This window comes from Hyla sarda, chromosome 9 (genome assembly GCF_029499605.1).
Source record: "Hyla sarda isolate aHylSar1 chromosome 9, aHylSar1.hap1, whole genome shotgun sequence".
In the NCBI taxonomy this organism is placed as follows: domain Eukaryota; kingdom Metazoa; phylum Chordata; class Amphibia; order Anura; family Hylidae; genus Hyla; species Hyla sarda.
In genome coordinates this window covers 44,593,149-44,611,512 of record NC_079197.1, presented here as the reverse complement: position 1 = coordinate 44,611,512, position 18,364 = coordinate 44,593,149, and the positions used below count along the sequence as shown (strand labels likewise).

At 40.9% G+C, this 18,364-nt stretch overlaps 1 protein-coding gene across 6 annotated transcripts in view; it reads right to left on the bottom strand.

The window, feature by feature from the left end:
- Positions 1 to 10,223: 10,223 nt before the first annotated feature.
- The window catches only part of PHKA1 (phosphorylase kinase regulatory subunit alpha 1), a 94,939-nt gene continuing 86,798 nt past the window's right edge, over positions 10,224 to 18,364 (bottom strand). For all 6 annotated transcript variants that reach the window (XM_056540228.1, XM_056540231.1, XM_056540229.1 and 3 more), the window contains 5 exons: positions 17,165 to 17,194; positions 11,471 to 11,644; positions 11,310 to 11,363; positions 10,975 to 11,175; positions 10,224 to 10,493 (listed from right to left, as the gene is read on the bottom strand). In XM_056540228.1, the coding sequence (XP_056396203.1) occupies positions 10,320 to 10,493; positions 10,975 to 11,175; positions 11,310 to 11,363; positions 11,471 to 11,644; positions 17,165 to 17,194 (633 nt within the window). In that variant the 3' untranslated portion in view covers positions 10,224 to 10,319. The remainder of the gene's footprint in view (positions 10,494 to 10,974; positions 11,176 to 11,309; positions 11,364 to 11,470; positions 11,645 to 17,164; positions 17,195 to 18,364) is intronic.

The window sequence follows — 18,364 nt, the reverse complement described above, 5'->3', positions numbered from 1 at the left end:
GTCACTGCTGCCCTGGATGTCGCTCCATCGCTGTCGCCGTGTCACCGTCGCTCCGGAACGTCTCTGCTGCCGGCCGGGTATCCTCGCTCTCCGTTGCCGCCATCACGTCGTTACGCACGCCGACGCACATACGCGACGACGTGATGACGAGGAAGGAGAGCGAGGGCCATACAGGGGATCCCTGAACGGAGAAGACACCGAGGAGGCAGGTAAGGTCCCTCCCGGTGTCCTGTAAGCACTAACCTGGCTATTCAGTCGGGCTGTTCGGGACCGCCGCGGTGAAATGGCGGGTTAGTGTTATTTTCGCTTCAGACGCAGCGGTCAGCTTTGATCGCCGCGTCTGAAAGGTTAATACAGGGCATCACCGTGACCGGTGATGTCCTGTATTAGCCGCGGGTCCCGGCCGTTGATGGCCGCAGGGACCGCCGCGATAGGGGTGTATTCGCCGTATAAGACGCACCAACTTTTCCCCCCCAGTTTTGGGGAAGAAAAAGTGCGTCTTATACGGCGAAAAATACGGTACATCAGTCTCACTCAGATTCACAGGTTAGTTCTGTTGATACATCTTTATTCACTGTACATGAAGATTCAGCATTGTCAGATACTCTCACAGAACAAGTTTCCACTCCTTTTTTTAGACTCCCGTCCTATTCTTGCACACACTGCACCGCTTCAGACACCCATCAACCAAACCATATCCCATTGGTCCACACACTACTTCCCTGCAATCCCGGGTCCTATAATCAATCAGTTAAAAAGTAAAGGGAACCCTGTGGTTGCAGAGGAGGGGTATCCTCAAGAAAATCCCATAAAACAGATGAGCCTACCACTCAATCTAAATACGCAAATCCTCATGAAAAACAGATCATGAAACAATTTTATTTATCCTCATATTGGATAAATTAAATAGTTTACGTTTATTAGGTAGGGGGGCTTTCATTTTGCCCCTCATCCAATCCTAATCTTTTTCAGTTATTTTTAGATTTAAACCAGTATATTAGAAAGCTGACTTTAATGCATCATTTTAGTATTATCAATAAAACTTTAATTGAGAATGTGCCCCCCCCCCCCCCATTGTGTGTTGATCCTGCTACTTACAGTCCTGCAACGAAACATGTCTCAGTTAAACCTATATCCTCATTTTATCCAATTCACCATAGGAGGCAGCCATTTAGACACTTTCTACTCGGTAGTACAGAAAGAGGTTAATCAATTATGTGATGAAACATCCTTTTCTATACATAAAGACAAATTGAATCCAACAGAGAGCTGCAAAATAGTAATTACAAAATAACATTAATATCATAATCCACCCCGCCAATAAAGGGGGGGGGGGGGGTGGGGGACAATAGCTATCCTGGATAAAGAAGCTTATATCCATGAGGCTAATAGGATCCTATCAGATATGGATTATTATGAGATATTATGCAGTGATCCTTCATTGGATTATTTTAGATTATATATTAATCTGGTGAATGGAGCTATGGAGAAGTCCCTACTCGATAAAAGAGAACACATTTTTAAATATTAAGTATTATTCCCTCTCCCTCTTATTATTTACCTAAATTACACAAGAATTTAGTTAAAGGGGTACTCCAGTGAAAAACTTTTTTTTTTTTTAAATCAACTGGTGCCAGAAAGTTAAACAAATTTGTAAATTACTTCTGTCACGAACCGAGACGTGCAGGTGGAAGGGTTATCTCCACTAGATATTTGTCTACACTAGACCGAAAATAATGATAAAAAATCCCTCTTAAACCACCCAATTTAAGGTATCGCTGCCACCACCTGTCAATTTCAAGCCGACAGGAAGCTAACAATCCAATCTGGATATGCTACAATTCCCAAATATAATCTACTATCCCCAGTAGTATATAAAAACAGGAAAAAGATTAATCCAAATCTATAATGTAGCCGAAGTAAATTTAAGACTATAACTCCAATCTCTTCAAGGACAATGTACGTCCGTTTTACCAGACATAAGGCGGTACTTAATAAATGAATTATTTAGTATGAAAGAAAAATATTCACAGTACATGTAAAAATAGATGTTAACAAGACAAAGTTTCACCACACAGAAAATAAAAGGGAAAAAACATAGAGTCCTTACTTACAAAAGTTAGAGTTCTATCCCATGGGGTCTGGTAGGAAATGGCGTCTTTCATCCAAAATTAGATCTCGTCCCCCATGCAAGCGCCCCTAGTCCCCCCAGGTCTGCAGTTTTATATCCTGCTATGGACAGGAGATATCTCTATGTTCAGCCCCTGGGCAGGACAAGGAGGAGAGATAGATTCTGCCCCCTTCCTCCTGATAACCTTATGCCCAAAGAATAGGAAATTACCCCTAACTGTTATCATGGGTCAGACACCCACATCATTTTGTTATAATTGGGTTCTCCATCAAATCCTCTTTCTAGGGGTACCTGACATGACCCCCTTATTGTGTATGATTTACCCAGCGCATACAGTTCGGGCAGGGATCAATACACAAGGGTCATGTGAGGACTCATTTTAAAGGTAGTATGATGGAGAATCTAAACGTATAATATAGGGGCTGCGGACATACTTCCCTGACCCCCATATCTAATATTTGGAAGATATGGCATTTCTACAGGGAGCTACGTCCCAAACATTCCTTTGATCTATTGACATCAGGCCTTGGAGTCTGGGAAGGTGTCAAATTTACCATCCAGGCAAGCAGTGTCCATTGATTAGCACAGTCATGTTAATTGCCCCGAAATGGTCACTGGAAGCCATAGCTTAGACGGTCGTCTCCTGGCAGCTAGATCACAACAGGCTAGATTCTTTGAAATGTTAAGTAATGCAGATAGGTGTGGAATGGAATTAACAGTCGTGCATACCGATAGAAATTTTTCAGAACACGTATCACAAATGACAAGCAATCATAATGCAACATGAATACATATTTTGCTATGGTATATGACAACTTCTATTAAAAAATCTTAATCCTTCCTGTACTCATTAGCTGCTGAATACTACAGTGGAAATTCTTTTCCGTTTGAAACACAGAGCTCTCACAGAGCTCACATCATGAGCACAGTGCTCTCTGCTGACATCTCTGTCCATTTTAGGAACTGTCCAGGGTAAAAGGAAATCCCCATAGCAAACATATGCTGTTCTGGACAGTTTATAAAATGGACAGAGATGTCAGCAGAGAGCACTGTGCTCATGATGTCAGCAGACAGTTCTGTGTTTTAAAAAGAAAAGAATTTCCACTGTAGTATTCAGCAGCTAATAAGTACAGGAACGATTAAGATTTTTTAATAGAAGTAATTTACAAATCTGTTTAACTTTCTGGCACCAGTTGATTTAAAAAAAAAAAGTTGTTAACCGGAGTACCCCTTTAATCCTCCAGGTAGCCCTATCATTACAGGGATTTATTCCATTACCGCCCATTTGACACATTATGTTAATTTGTTTCTTCAGCCTCATGTTTTTACAGTTGCCTTCCTATTTGAGAGATTCTACACAATTAATTTAGGATCTCCGTCATATATCTCTTCCCTCATCTTTTTCATTTTTAACCCTTGATGTGTGTTCTCTTTATTCAAATATTACAGAATTAGGTTTAGATACTATAGAACAATATCTCAGAGGTGATCCTACTCTAAAAGAGGAACAGTCTATATTTTTGTTGGAATTCATTAGGTTTACACTAGAGCATAATATTTTTACATGTAACAATATTATTTACAGGCAGACCAGGGGCTGGGGCCATGGGGACTCGTTTCGCCCCTAGTTATGCAAATTGATTCATGGGGCGATCGATTCGAGTCCATGGGAAATTCACATTACATTTTGCATATACGCCTATAGAATTCCTAGATTTAGAAATGAATAGAAATGAGGAGGGTCAGATCACTACATGTACTTATTTCAAACAAGCTGATTTTTTGGAGTTTTATCCCAATTGTCCGGTTTAGGAAAAATTGCACTACTGACGCAGACTTTAAAGTCTGCGATACTTAAGAAACGATTCCAAGATAAGGGCTATCCCAAGAAGTTACTATCTACAGCCTACAATGGAGTGAAGACTAAAAAACAGTCTGACTTTTTAGCTACAAAAAATACGAGGCAGGGGCCTAAACAATAAGGATAACGTGGAAAATAGATTCATATCGAATTTTATCACTCATTTTAATAATAGTGCAATGGAAGTTAAGAAAATAAGAAAAACTGGTCAATTATCTTAGCCGATCCTATACTGAAAGAGAGAATCCCCAGGTCTCCTAATGTCACATTTAGGCAAGTCGGCTTAAAGTGCAACTGTCATGAACTCTGGGTGCAATAACCTGCACACAGCCTTTGTACTGTGTGCAGGTGGTGGGTATAGCCATGTATTTACCTAATATTTGCAGGCTTTCATGATCCCAAAAAATGCTTTTGATCAAAGCTACTGACTGTCTGATAAGCGCGAGGTAAGCGATGCCCCGCCGCCACACCCACCCCCTGTATGTCAACGTGATTGACACACAGGTCCCAGCACATGCGCCCTTCAGCTCATCTAACATATGCGCCGCTGCATGTCATCCAGGCAAGTGCTCGCTCCCGCCACAGTCTTCCTCCTCATTGCGCCTGCGCAGTGCTAGGTGCAGAGAGCGCGCTTCCTCTCTGCCCCTACTATTGGGAACTGTCCTGCTTGTGCGCGCGTCTCCACCAGAGAGAAGAAAGATGATAACGGGCACGAGTATAATAACCAGCCAAAAAAGGTGAGCTGAAGGGCGCATGCGCTGGGACCTGTGTGTCAATCACACAGCAGTCCCAGCGCTGACATACAGGGGATGGGTGTGGCGTTGGCAGGGCATCGCTTACCTCGCGCCACGCCTATCTGACTGTCAATGGCTTTGATCAAAAGCATTTTTTGGGGTCATGAAAGCCTGCAAATATTTGGTAAAAACATTGCTATACACACCACCTGCAGACAGTACAAAGGCTGTGTGCAGGTTATTGCACCAAGATTTCATGACAGTTGCGCTTTAAAGATATCTCGCCTTCTAGAGTAAGTGGGGAAATAGCAGAGATGGGCTGTGCCCCCTGTAACAAAAATGGGTGTCTTTGCTGCAATATGATTAAGGGAACCTGGATTAAAGGAGTTTGAGTAATTTCAGACAAAAAAAGATTTATAATTAGAGATCCGTGTCAATTGTGGTACACAATACGCGATCTACCTTTTATCCTGCAGTTGCCGTTTGCAATATGTGGGACGCACCGTACAGACGGTGCGTTCCCGCATGTGCAAACATCGATCAAATATAAAAAAAACATTTTTTATTGCATAGCGTCTCACAGCACTTTTCTATTGTCCAGAAAAATTATATGAACTCTGTGTGTTTAATTATTCTTGAAAAAATTCTGGAAGATGGAATAGGTTCAAACGTTTAATTAACCGAGAATCATTTTGGATCCATAAATTAGTCACATTGATCCCTCAGGGGCTCGATGAGATGATTGAAAATGTCCATTAAATCTTGGGTCCCTATATACATGCAGCGATATTGGAATATACTGTGCGTTTTTTGAGCTCTTACTCTATAGATTGTGATATATATTGATTGTGCGCGTATATTCTACAGTTTTTTATGTACATGTATGTATTTTATTTTAATATGAATGTCTGGTTGAGGGACGCGTATATAGCTATATGTCTATATTCTTTTTGAAATTTTGTTTGAAGTAGCATTCATTGTAAAAGAAATTATATATATACTTGGCAATGGACTTTTCATATAGGCTGATTAGTTATATACGGTAGGTATATTTGTCTGATTATGATCAGTTATAGTGCAATAGCAATACATCTGATTTTAAAACACAGTTACATGTGTATATATATATGTATATATATATATGCGCGTCCGCTATTTATTCATATTTTGTACAGTTCCCCTCCTTATTTAAAAGTATATTTTGTGTGTTTTGTGTATGCATTTTGTATTTTTTATATATTCTGTATATAATTTTCTATGTATACTTTTTAATATATATATATATATATATATATATATATATATATATATATATGTATCTTTTTGTAAGTATCTGTCTAGATAATGCAAAATTTGAGTAATAATAGAATTTTATCTTACTGTCCCAATTACCTGGGAAATGAGAGTTATCTACGAAAGGGTTAATATTACCTGGTACTTAAGATCCCATACCACCCCTTCTTGTCATGAATGATGAAACCACGCAAGCGCGGTGAAACGCATTGCATTCTTTTATCCAATAAACCTTCTTATTCCAACTGATGTGCTTGCTCATGGTCAGCGCCATCTACTGTCAAGAACACCGTCTTGTCCCTGCAGCTACTGTCCCTGTACCTAGACAAAATACAGGAAGTGTGGGTGGGAGCAGCAGTGCTCTGTGCAGGCTCCCAGATTGTCACAGCCTGCAATGGGAGCCAGCGGCGTTTCACAGAGCCTCAGTGCAAAGAGCAGCCAATTGCCAGCTTTGATGAGTGAAAGAAGAAGTTCCCAAATAAGATGTGAGGGCTAGCAAGAGAATGCCCCCTCCTCCCCAGTGAACCGCATGCAGTGTAAGCAACATAAACATTGGGAATTAGGAGCCATAAAAGGATTAAAAACAGGATTTAAGCACACAGGACAGGACCAGTACCAACTGAAGAATAAGCCTGTAGAACTATTTTTTATTTTTTTATTTTGTTACGGGTACACTAAGTGCATGTGTTCAACAAGCTCTTATTTAATGTTGAAAAAAACCCTGTAATTTTTCAGAGCTACAAATATTTATAACATTCAATATAACTGTATCAAGCCTAAGTCACATTATATATTTAATCTGTTAAATAATACAAGAGGTACACACTGCAACTCCTTACAAGATACAATCACATAATCATACAATAGTACAAATACATAAAAGTGCAAATACAATAGCCAGACCGATAAACTGCATCTTCCAGAAGCCCATAGTCAATGTACCCCAAATACATGATATAAAAGGCCATGAAAATAAACTAAAAATTAAGGCTTAAACGAACCTAAATACAAATCAATAGTAAATCCCTCTATGTAAACAGGCAAAGAGTAAGGACACTTACAAGTTCTTCCTCAATAACTATTCATAGGTCAGTCACTTATGACACGTCATAGTCTGTTCTGGGGAAACACTTTACTTCTATTTAAATAAAATACATTTCTTAAACTAAAATTAAGGACCGTTGATATATAGTGCAACATTTACGATATTGGCATCCCACCATAGATGTATTCCCACCAAACAGTATGAATAAAATTATATATATTTATAATATATATACCGGTATATATTATTATTTTTTCTTTTTCTCCAAATGAGTGACATTTAAGAGAATACAGTGAGCAGTCTGTATTTATATTATCTACATGATACCAAAGTCAGTACACTCCATAATGGTAAAAATACAATGTACCAAGCTCTCAGTGACTATAAAGGAGAAGTACTACTACATATAAGAATCTGTTATATGGCTTAAATCTGTAAATTTTACTTGCTCAGCCAATTGCGAGATGTCATGTAGAGGAGTATGAGTGAAGAGGACATAAGTGTGCTCGGATCCTCACTAAATCTTCACGTAGCTGTTGCCTGTTCAAAGTCCCTTGGATAATTTGTACGGCCCTTTTCATTTTATCATTGTCGACACTGTGCATTTACACAAGGCGATTTGTGGTTAATAATGATAATTTAAATGCCAGCACAAAATATCCGATCAACCAGAGCAAACGTTTTCTAGACCAATAATCGGCCTGTGTAATAGGGCCTTTCCACTTTCAGCTGTAAAGGGCAGCTTTGAGCCCTCAAGATTGCCGACAGTACCATATAAAAGGATGAGGTGGAGTTAAAGGGGTACTCTGATGAATTTTTTTTTTTTAATCAGCTGGTGCCAGACAGATAAAAAGATTTATAAATTACTTCTATTAAAAAAATCTTAATCTTTCCAGTACTTATCAACTGCTATATGCTCCACAGGAAGTTATTTTCTTTTTGAATTTATTTTCAGTCTGACCACAGTGCTCTCTGCTGACACCACTGTCCATGTCAGGAACTGTTCAGAGCAGGATAGGTTTGGTATGGGGATTTGCTTCAGCTCCTGACATGGACAGAGGTGTCAGCAGAGAGCACCGTGGTCAGACAGAAAAGAAATTCAAGAAGAAAAGAACTTCCTCTGGAGCATACAACAGCTGATAAGTACTGGAAGAATTAAGATTAATTTTAAAATAGAAGTAATTTACAAATCTTTTTAACTTTCTTGTACCGGTTTATTTAAAAAAACAATGTTTTGCACTGTAAAGTACCCCTTTAAAACATACCTCAAGTTCACTATCAGTGTTCTGAAGGTGGATCTGTCATAAGTGCTCAGAGTTCTGTGCACTTCCCTGGACCATCCTTTTTAGCTATGAGTGACATCTTAAGGCTCCTGATTGGGCTCTGAAGCGGTCACTCAGAGATTAGGGGCGGTAACAGAGGACGGCGCAGAGCACTGGGCACTTATGAAGGACCAGCCTCCTATACATACGACAGTTATACAAGACTTTTTTTTCATTTTTTTTAAATCAATACAAGTTTCGGTATCAGGAGGCAACATATAATGTATGCAAGACATTTTGTTTAGTCATGCAATCTTAAGTTTTAACTCTTCTCCTCGTCTTCCATATGTAACTATCAGCAGTCTTGTGGGTTCAAAACTGGTGACAGAGAAAAAACTGCAGTCTGGTAAACTTTATTTAATGTCTTTTTGTTTTAAGCCTCTGATATCTCCATTAAAACAAACTGGATCATCCCATTCATTCTGTTAGAACAGTTGTATAGTCCTTTTCTTTAGAATAGTCAATAAAATCCATTCTGTTTATATGAGGTTTAATATCATCACTATACTATTTTTGTTTTGAACGTATTTTGGGAGCAGCAAAAATACAGAAAAAACTGGCTGCTAAAATATATCAGAAGCAACATCATGTTTCTTCAGTATGCGCAATCATTATAGTAGGATTGGTAAAGAAAGAGAAAGCAAGGCTCCGGTTACACTTACAGTAGGTTTCCATTTGTTGACTCCTAGAAGACCGTAGCTTGCTGCAGTACTTTATGCGGTAAGAAAAACAGAAACCCTATCAACTTATAAAGGTCAATGTTGCAAATGAAATCACACAGGATCTGTCAAGGCTCTTGTTAAATCTTAAGCCATGATGTCAATGTGAACAGAGCCCAAACTGTAATATTAAAAGCCATCTACCCTGTTTCCTATACTACTTGGTCTGTAAACAATCAATAGGTTGTTGTGGTTCACAAACAGACTTCTTGGCAAAATAAAAAATAATAATGATTCCACGATTTAAATACGGCTACATGTCGACATCCCAACATAGACTTAAATAGGCTGAACCGAGTCTAGGGGTAATTTCTTTCATGGATATGCGCTGTACAGAATAGGTGCTAATTTCATTAACATGTTCCGCTACAGAACTTTTTTCAATTGAACTGAGCAGCAGAATCCCATCGAGATCAAAGGGCGGCTGCTGCAAGCAGCTCCAGCTTGGAATTTCCTCTTGAAATGTCCGTAGTGTTGATCAGACCTAACTGTAGCTACATTCAGTCTATTTTCCAAATGTATACACTGCCTATGAGGAACTCCAAAACATGGTCAACCAGGGTATATAGTCCTGCACTGTATATATTAAAGGAAAAAAAAAAAAAAGATGGTAGTTTCAGCTAGACCATGTACAGTCCCTTCCAATCTATGAGCCTGTCAGCAATCTTTTTTGAAAGGGTGCCAATGTGTAACCTAATGGAGGGATGCATGTAAGCATCATCAAAATCAATCTCCCAGAAGATCCCAGGGTAATGAACTATAATCAAGGACTCAGAGTCCTTGACAAAGACGATTCATTGGCGAAATGTCTGGGACGGCTATAGTGCGTCTTTTAATCAGCAGCAGTGTACTCTAACACTATAGCAGTAAATAACTGCAAAGCGGCTACTTGAGAGAGGGTCTCCCCATATGGTCATACATACATTCGCACAGCAAACATACCACGTTGTGGAGATCTGCTCCATTATATATTTCTTTAGTAGTGCTGATAGAACAACATTAGAGTCACGCTGGGATTTTAACTTTTCTATTTGGTTAGGATAGACTCTACGGAGTTCAATAAACACTTTTTTTTCTTTTTAGAGGGGGTGGGGGGATCTTTTGTTGAGGGAAACCCTCAGGTTTGTGTATTACATGTAAGCATCATCACAACAACAGCAGGGAAGTCATGTAGTGTGTTACAGGTTCATCCTCTCTAATGTTCTGATGTGTGGTCACTGCATGGAACAACCACCGTGTGGAAGGGATTCCTGTAGTGTTATTGCCACGGCTTTGGAGAGGTATGTCATGGAGCCAAAACGTCCACTGGGGGCACTATCATACAGCAAGGCACAAATTCCAGTTTCAGGATCTACTTTCAACATGGCATCATCTGCACCAAGGGCTTTCTGCAAACAGGAGAGAAAAAAAGCCAAGATATTAAAATGTAATTTATAATCTCACATCAGCCACAAAAAATATTCACAAATGTTCATTAAATAAACAGTATTTGTCTATGAATAATTAGTTGGAGAAGTATGTCAAAGAGAGAGTGAGATTATGAAAAATTGGATGAGTAATATCCTCAATCTACTACTAGAACCTCAGCATGTATTTAGCACTCCTAAATCCTGTGATGCAGCTGATTGGCAGGATTCTGGTGCCCATTAAATCCTCAGCCCAATAGCACCTGCTGCCCTGGTAGTTACCCCATGAAGGTTACATTAATGTAACTTAATAGCTAAAGAGATTTTATTGTCACTATAGTGGACTTATTTTATAAAATGATGAATACACAGAACACATTAATGGACAGATGCAATAACAAAGCAATATAGTGGTAAATGATGAAACAAGTAATACATGCAATAAGTCAGAAAAGTATAATACCTGCTCCTGACAGAACAAGTCATTAGCAAGATGCACAATCTTCTCCACATGGATGATGCCACCCACACTGTAGATTTCTACATCAGCGAGAATAGTTAAAACCAATATGGCTTCCACTAGCAGCTGGCGATACTCCGGCTGTGGCACACGATTAAGTACAGACTCCACATGCGCAGAAAATTTTAGCTCGCCTGGGGTCATCTGTGTGTAGCAAATAAAAGATTTGAGTATTGTGTGATCAATGCACTTAGAGGACCAAGTATTTATTATACAGTGTATTGTCATTCTAAGAAATTGGATGATTAGGAGACATGCTTATATAGGATATGCTTTACCTCCCGTGTGCTAGAGGATGGCAGGACGAAGCCCTCTATAGACAACCCATGGCACTAAATGAAATAAAATGAAAAATACATTACATATGGCAGAATGAATAGATTTACTTTCACACTGCCCATAAAACTAAAGTTCTCAAATGTTTAGGTTTTTATTTCACCTTTTGTAAGATTGTCCAGACTTTCTGATAGAAGCCTACAGGAACTCTGTTCAGGGCCCCATCCAGTCGTCTTCTTCTGAGCCATTGGCCTTGTCGGCTGTCATAAGAGCTGTTGCTATCGGAGAAGAGTGATGTGGAGAGGTCCCCAGAAGAGGATAGTGGGTCTCCAGGTTTCTGTTTTAGAATGACAAATTAGGGCATGGGAAATAAACAAAGTCCCCTATTAAATAGAAAAAAAAAAACACTTAACATACAATACATTCAAAAAGTCTTCAGACTCTTTCATTTTTCACATTTTGTTATGTTGTGGCCTTGTGCTAAAATAACAATAATAAAAATAAAAAAAATCTAAATTTCCCCCATCAGTTTGTACTCAAGGCACCATAATAAAAAGGTAAAAATAGAATTATAGAAATGTTTGCAAATTTATTAAAAAGTAAGAACTACAATTTTGCATGGACATAAGTAGATAAACCCTTTGCTATGACTCTTGAACTTTAGGTCTTGGGGTGACATGGAGCCAGAAGGGCTCATTTATCTTGGCACTGTCAAGATCCTTGGCCAGTCTTCTCTGTCATGGCAGCCAGGGACAACTGTACCAAGGTGAGCATGCCTGAAACAAATCTCGCATTTACTATGGCGCGGATGCCAGAACATGAGTGCTTGGGCATGTATGACTTTTGGAGCACGTCATCTATACTTTAGAGCATAGGAAGTGTGTGAATAAAACAACCCCACCAACATACAATCTCACAGAACCAGCCACGTGTTGTCTCATCAGAAGAAGAATTCCAGCCAATTTCCTAGATCAGTGCTGGGTCATTTTGCTGCCTTATATGCAGAAAATGAGATATTAATTCCATGTCCCCTGTTCCTGCCTTCCACCCATTGGATTCTGACCCTTGGTTATTCTTCTGAGCATGCACCAGGGCTACCTGCCTTGACCTCAGATGTGGTTATTCTCTGCCCTTGCAGGTTCTGGTCTTTGTTTGTTAAAGGGGTACTCCAGCCCTGATACATCTTATCCCCTATCCAAAGGTGTGAGAAAAAAACCCCACTATAACCTGGCTGCATAAGTGTGCACACTCTTAAACTTATACATTGTTGAAACACCTTTTGATTTTATTACAGCAATCTGTCTTTATGGGTAGGAGTCCATTCTTCCTTGCAAAAGTTTTCCAAATCTGTTAGTTTATGAGGACATCTCCTGTGCATGGCCCTCTTCAGATCACCCCACAGATGTTCAATTGGATTAAGATCTGGGCTTTGGCTGGGCCACACCTAAAAGTTAATATTCTTTTGGTGAACTTCTACTTGGATGTGTGAACTTCCACTTCATCTTTCTAATAGACAAGTGGACCAGCTAGAACCCTGACTTGAATCCAATTGATAATTTCTGGAGTGACTGGAAAATAACTTCCACTGATGGACCCCATCAAATCTCACAGCGCTTGAGAGAATCAGAGCAATGGTAAAAAAAAAAAAAATCTCCAAATTTGAATCTTCATTTAAGAATAATGGAGGCCAATGTGCTCTTGAGACCTTTCAAGGCAGCAGAAATATTTTGTACCTTTATCCAGATCTGTGCCTCCACCCAATCATGTGAGATGGTGGATAATAAAAAGAGCGGACTTCACGACTGGCGCTTCTCCTCCCAGGAAAATTGTGGAAACAGCAGCCAACAGTGTAGAAAATGGTCTTTTATTTATGCAACATAAAAGTTTCGAGCCCGCACCCGACTCTTCATCAGGCTTAATACAAGGATACACAAACACAGTTTAAAAGACCCGGGAGATAAAACTTCATCGGGGTCATAGGTCACAGTAAAAAAAGAAAATTTGCATAAATATAAAACATAAAATAAATTGCCATTTATTCTTGCCAAAGAATAATAAAGCATTATTTAGAAATCACACAATTGAAAGGAAGGCAACGGAACTGTATGTTCAAAATGTTAGGCAGCACTGATGTCACCTTACGGCGTGCAGCGAGTTATGAAGGAGTTTGCGCTCGAGGCTGGGTAAAAAGACTGTAGTGGAAGTGCGTTCTGCTTACAACGTTGCGCTCCCACTGTTATAGATGCGATATTGTAGTTTAATGGGAGGCTTAGAGCACATGAACAGTTTGCTGTTCACGGCTGGGGGTTTGAGTGCGTATTTCTATAACATGCCTGATGTTTAGAAGCACTGAGGTCCACTTCTTCATTACTACACTGGCTCTTGCCCAGGTATCTCACGGGGCACCCCAGTTTGTCTACTGCAGACGAAAACGTCGGCTCCGGTTCGTGGCTGATGCTGGAACACCACGGGGCTGTGTGGGGAATAGATTGGCAGATCGTGCAGGTGCCTTCAACCCAGCAAAGTGCTTACAAAACAGTTCGGTGTCCACGACACTCCAGTCTGTTTCGTAAGCGAACTGACTGACCCCCGCCGCTGCCATTGCCGCAAAGGACTTGTGGTACTCATAGAAGTAGGACCCGCCATATTTGTATGCAAATTCAGACAACTTGTATAAGTACAGATCCAGCTCCTCCCTTCTTTCTGGTTTTTCTGTGCAAACCACATCTCTGTATAGACTGAAAGCAATGACGAATTCAACTATTGTGAGCTTGCGGTTTAACCTGGCATCCTTACTCTTAAAGACAACCGAAACCTCCCCCACACGCTACTGTCTTAGTCTCAGTGATGTCCTGAGTACTGATAAGCAAGGATGCCAGGTTAACGTCCTTGCCGTCAAGGATATCTCTGCGGATGGCAGCGGGAATGAAGTGGGATGGCGTGATATTTGGAGGCATAGTTCCCCTACCTACAGGTGCTGCCACCACGGGATTAGCTGGGGTTGCCGGTGCAACCGCAGCAGGAGGAACTGATGCCTGGGGTGTACTACCCCTCTCAAACGTGTCCAATCTGGATTGCAGGCTGGACAAAGAGGACATCATGCTGTTCATCATGTTGTGTAGTTGTGCCAAAGACGTGGCCACAGTCTGCCCTGACATTTCCTGTTGACTTCCGCTAGCTTCCTCTCCTGACATTAGCAGCTAATCTGGGAATTGTCCATGACCTATAAGCAATACCCACTCCCTGCTCGGAACTCCTGGCAGGGGTCTCTGGGAAAGACACCGTCTCCTCAATGTCTGATGCGTTCGACATGATGCCACCACCTGTCCGGGCCGTAATGGGTGCCGGGGAAAGATTAATGAGACATGAAAACCACATACGACTAACAACTCGACCTGAACTCACCCCCTGATTACTGACCTGCAAACAACCAGCGCCAATCGTCTGGCAAGGACCTAAAACAACATGACATATTAGCATGCTACCATTGTAACAAACTTTTGGACTCAAGTGCCTACCACCTCACCGTGTACCACCTATTGAAACGGCTATATTAGTTCGATAGGCTGAGAAAACACCGTGAACCATCCCAACTGCCGTGGTACCCCGTTTATGGAACCGTGCAACCGTCACACTAATACCATCATGACACCATGTGCGAGTGAGGTTCCGTGTTACATCATGCCTAAGAATCATGCAATTTGCTCTGACAACCGTGTCAGTAGCCACCTTGTTGTGGCCCCCTCCTTACAGATATGTCAGGAGACAGTCGCGTACCTCAATATCGTCGTGTATTTGCTCTGAAGACGTGTCAGCAGCAACCTAATCGTTGCTAACCCCCCTGAGTGTGTCAGGACAACGGGTTGAATACCTACTCATATGTGAGGTGTGGTATGCTCTGAAAACGTGTCAGCAGCAACCAATCGTAGGTTGCCCCCCTGAAAGCGTGTCAGGAACACGGGCTAACGCCTACTTCAAAAGTGTGCCGTAAGGTAAGCTCTGAAAAATGTGTCAGCAGCAAACCAGTCGTAGGCTACCCCCTGAAAAGCGTGTCAGGACAACGGGTTAATGCCTACTCACATGTGTGACGTGTGGTATGCTCTGAAAAACGTGTCAGCAGCAACCAAATGTAGGTTGCCCCCCTGAAAGCGTGTCAGGAACACGGGCTAACGCCTACTTAACAGTGTGCCGTAAGGTAAGCTCTGAAAACGTGTCAGCAGCAAACCAGCTGTAGGTTAACCCCCTGAAAAGCGTGTCAGGACAGCGGGTAAATGCCTACTCATTTACAACGTGTGGCTCTGTGTCAGTAGTCATAAATGTATGCAACGGTGTCAGGAATGCCGGAACCACCTGCTCCTAAGTGGCGTCTTATGTGTCCTGAAATGTCCATCGCGAGACCAGTCGTGGTAAAGTGCACAACATTTTTTTTTATATATATAAGTCAGACTCCAATCCAGCAAGTTGCATCAGAGTTTGGTCCATACAACGTCTTATGACAACATACCGATACTCGCTCAAGAATACGCGGCCAATGACCGCTCCAGAAACATGACCACCGCCTTGCTGTATGTGGTACCCCCATAGCCATGTCTCCAGAGCAACCACAGCACGCGCATTGCCTGAACCATCCGCATCAGTCAGGATAGTCAAATAACCTTGCATCAATTATAACAACCTCTAACCCCAAGTGCTACTATATACACTTAAAGCATACCTACCAGTCTAGAATGTCGACAGGACTTGCACCAAGTACTCATGTACCTGTAAAGTACAAATACATGATATGACAACCCCTTGCAATGTGACATTACCCCTAACATCTGTGACAACTTGCAGCTCAATGATCTTACAGCATTCTTGTGTTGCAAATGCTGCGACATTACAGAATATACCACCTTATGACATCTGTGGTGTACGACACCTGCGGCACTGCCCGAACCAACCGCCCCCCTCCCCCTGCATCATGTGTATTGCTATTCACCTCCCGACTCCTGTGTATGCAAGGATCCCAAGAGTCCACCAAGGACCGATCCCATACCGCACAAGTGAAACCGAACTCCCGGCCGGCGGATAACTGCCCTCGCAGCGGGCTACATGCTTAGTCACGAAACGGTCATCTTGACAGGTACCGGGACCCGGCACTTACCCAATCTCTGATGTGAGTCTAGAGACGTACACCGCCCGCTCACTGTGCGCCGCTCCCAGAACCGGAAGTCCCTGATTGATGACGTCACCTTCCTCCGACGTCCACCAACGCTGTGCCACGAACGCCCCGGCTGCAGAGAGGCAACCTGGCCCCTCCCACAAATTCAGCCGATAAGCTTCCCACTTATCTCAACTTTAACCGCCTGCACTAGAAGCGCACCTTTGTTTTTCGTTTATTTATCTTACATCCACCCACTCTTGTCTCTGAGCTCTACAGGCAGTTCTTTATTGCTTGGTTTGTACTCTTAATGTAATGATGTGCATGGTCAGCCCTTGAAACCTAATATAGACAGGGCTTTATCATTCCAAATCCAATCAAATCATCTGAATCTACCACAGGTGACTCCAATCAATTGTAGAAACATCTAAAAAGATGATCAGGAGAAACCTGAGCTAAATTTCAAGTGTCATAGCATATGTATATATGTGCAAAGTTTTAGTTCTTCCTTTTTAATAAATGTGCAAAAATCTCTAAAATTCTGTTTTCAAATTCTTATTGACTACAAACTGATTGGGGGAGGGGTTTAAAATGTTTATTTTAGCACAAAGCTATAACAAAACAAAAATGTGAAAAAAGTGAGGGGGTATGAAGACTTTCCATATGCATTGTACATTACTTATGGTAAATACAAATAAGTAAAATTATATTTACCAGTGACGCAGCTGAAAATATATCCACATCCTGTATCAGGAAACATAATATGAAATATCAAGCATTGAAAATATGAAATCTTAGCATTAATGCACAGTTAGTTGGTAAAGCAGATATGCAAGTCAGTCTACAAATACAGTATTAGGAAGCTTTAAAATCTGTTCTTGGTCCTCAGGTGCCTTAGCGCATAGAGAACTTGCTGAGCCTAATTTACATAAAAGCCCTATGTTTTTAACTTGCTTTTTTTACGTGATTAATGAACTCATTCACCAATAAAAACACAACATAAATTAACAGTGTAAACACATCAAAGCTGTACTCACCATTATAAAGAGATTGCAGGGAAAGACATGTCCCATTAAGCAGAAGTCTACCAATTATGCCATGCAGCATAGTGAATAAAATTGCTTTTATAATTATTGAAATTACTTTTAAAGGGGTTGTCCAGCAAAAGAAAGAACCTGTATATGGTGTCAAAAAGTAAAATAAAGCAACTTACTTTTGTAATGTTATTAGTCATAGTGCACAGATCTTCAGTTATCACCTAAGCTGTGACATCACGTCACATGCTCTGAAAGCAGAGCTCCTGTCTCTGCAACCCCTTCCCTCCTCTCTACTCAGGACAAGACCATTGATGTGAAAAGGGGAGCTCATATTACTGCTCATTAGATTATAAGGCAAAAGGAAACCTCCCTCACAGTAGTTTCCATCAGAACGGGCATACTGCTGTCTCATCAGAGAAAAGTTTCCTGATGCCTTAAAATCTAATGAGAAGTAATAAATTCCCCTCTTCACATCAATAATATTAGCAGACAGAAAGGGAGAGGAGGGGAGCTAAGGGGTGGGAGCAGACTGAATTCAGAGAGTGCAACCGCTACAAGGGAGAGAGCAGAGCTGATCTGGAGAGATTTGTGCACTATGGCTAACAAAATATTAGTAAATTGCTGTATTATACTTTTTTGACACCATATACAGGTTGTTTCTTTCACTTCAAGCACTTCAACTTAAAAAAAAAAAAATCAGCACTATGTGATATATTGAGATTTGCCAAGCATAGTCCCAAAATCATAATTTTTGATAGCATATATTTTGGCAGATTATGTTGTGCCATTCAAGCTCCCACCTGCTGACAGGCATCCCAATTCGTAAGAAGCATCAAGTTAGTTGGTCGGTTTTCCTTATACGGGTAAATCTCCAATT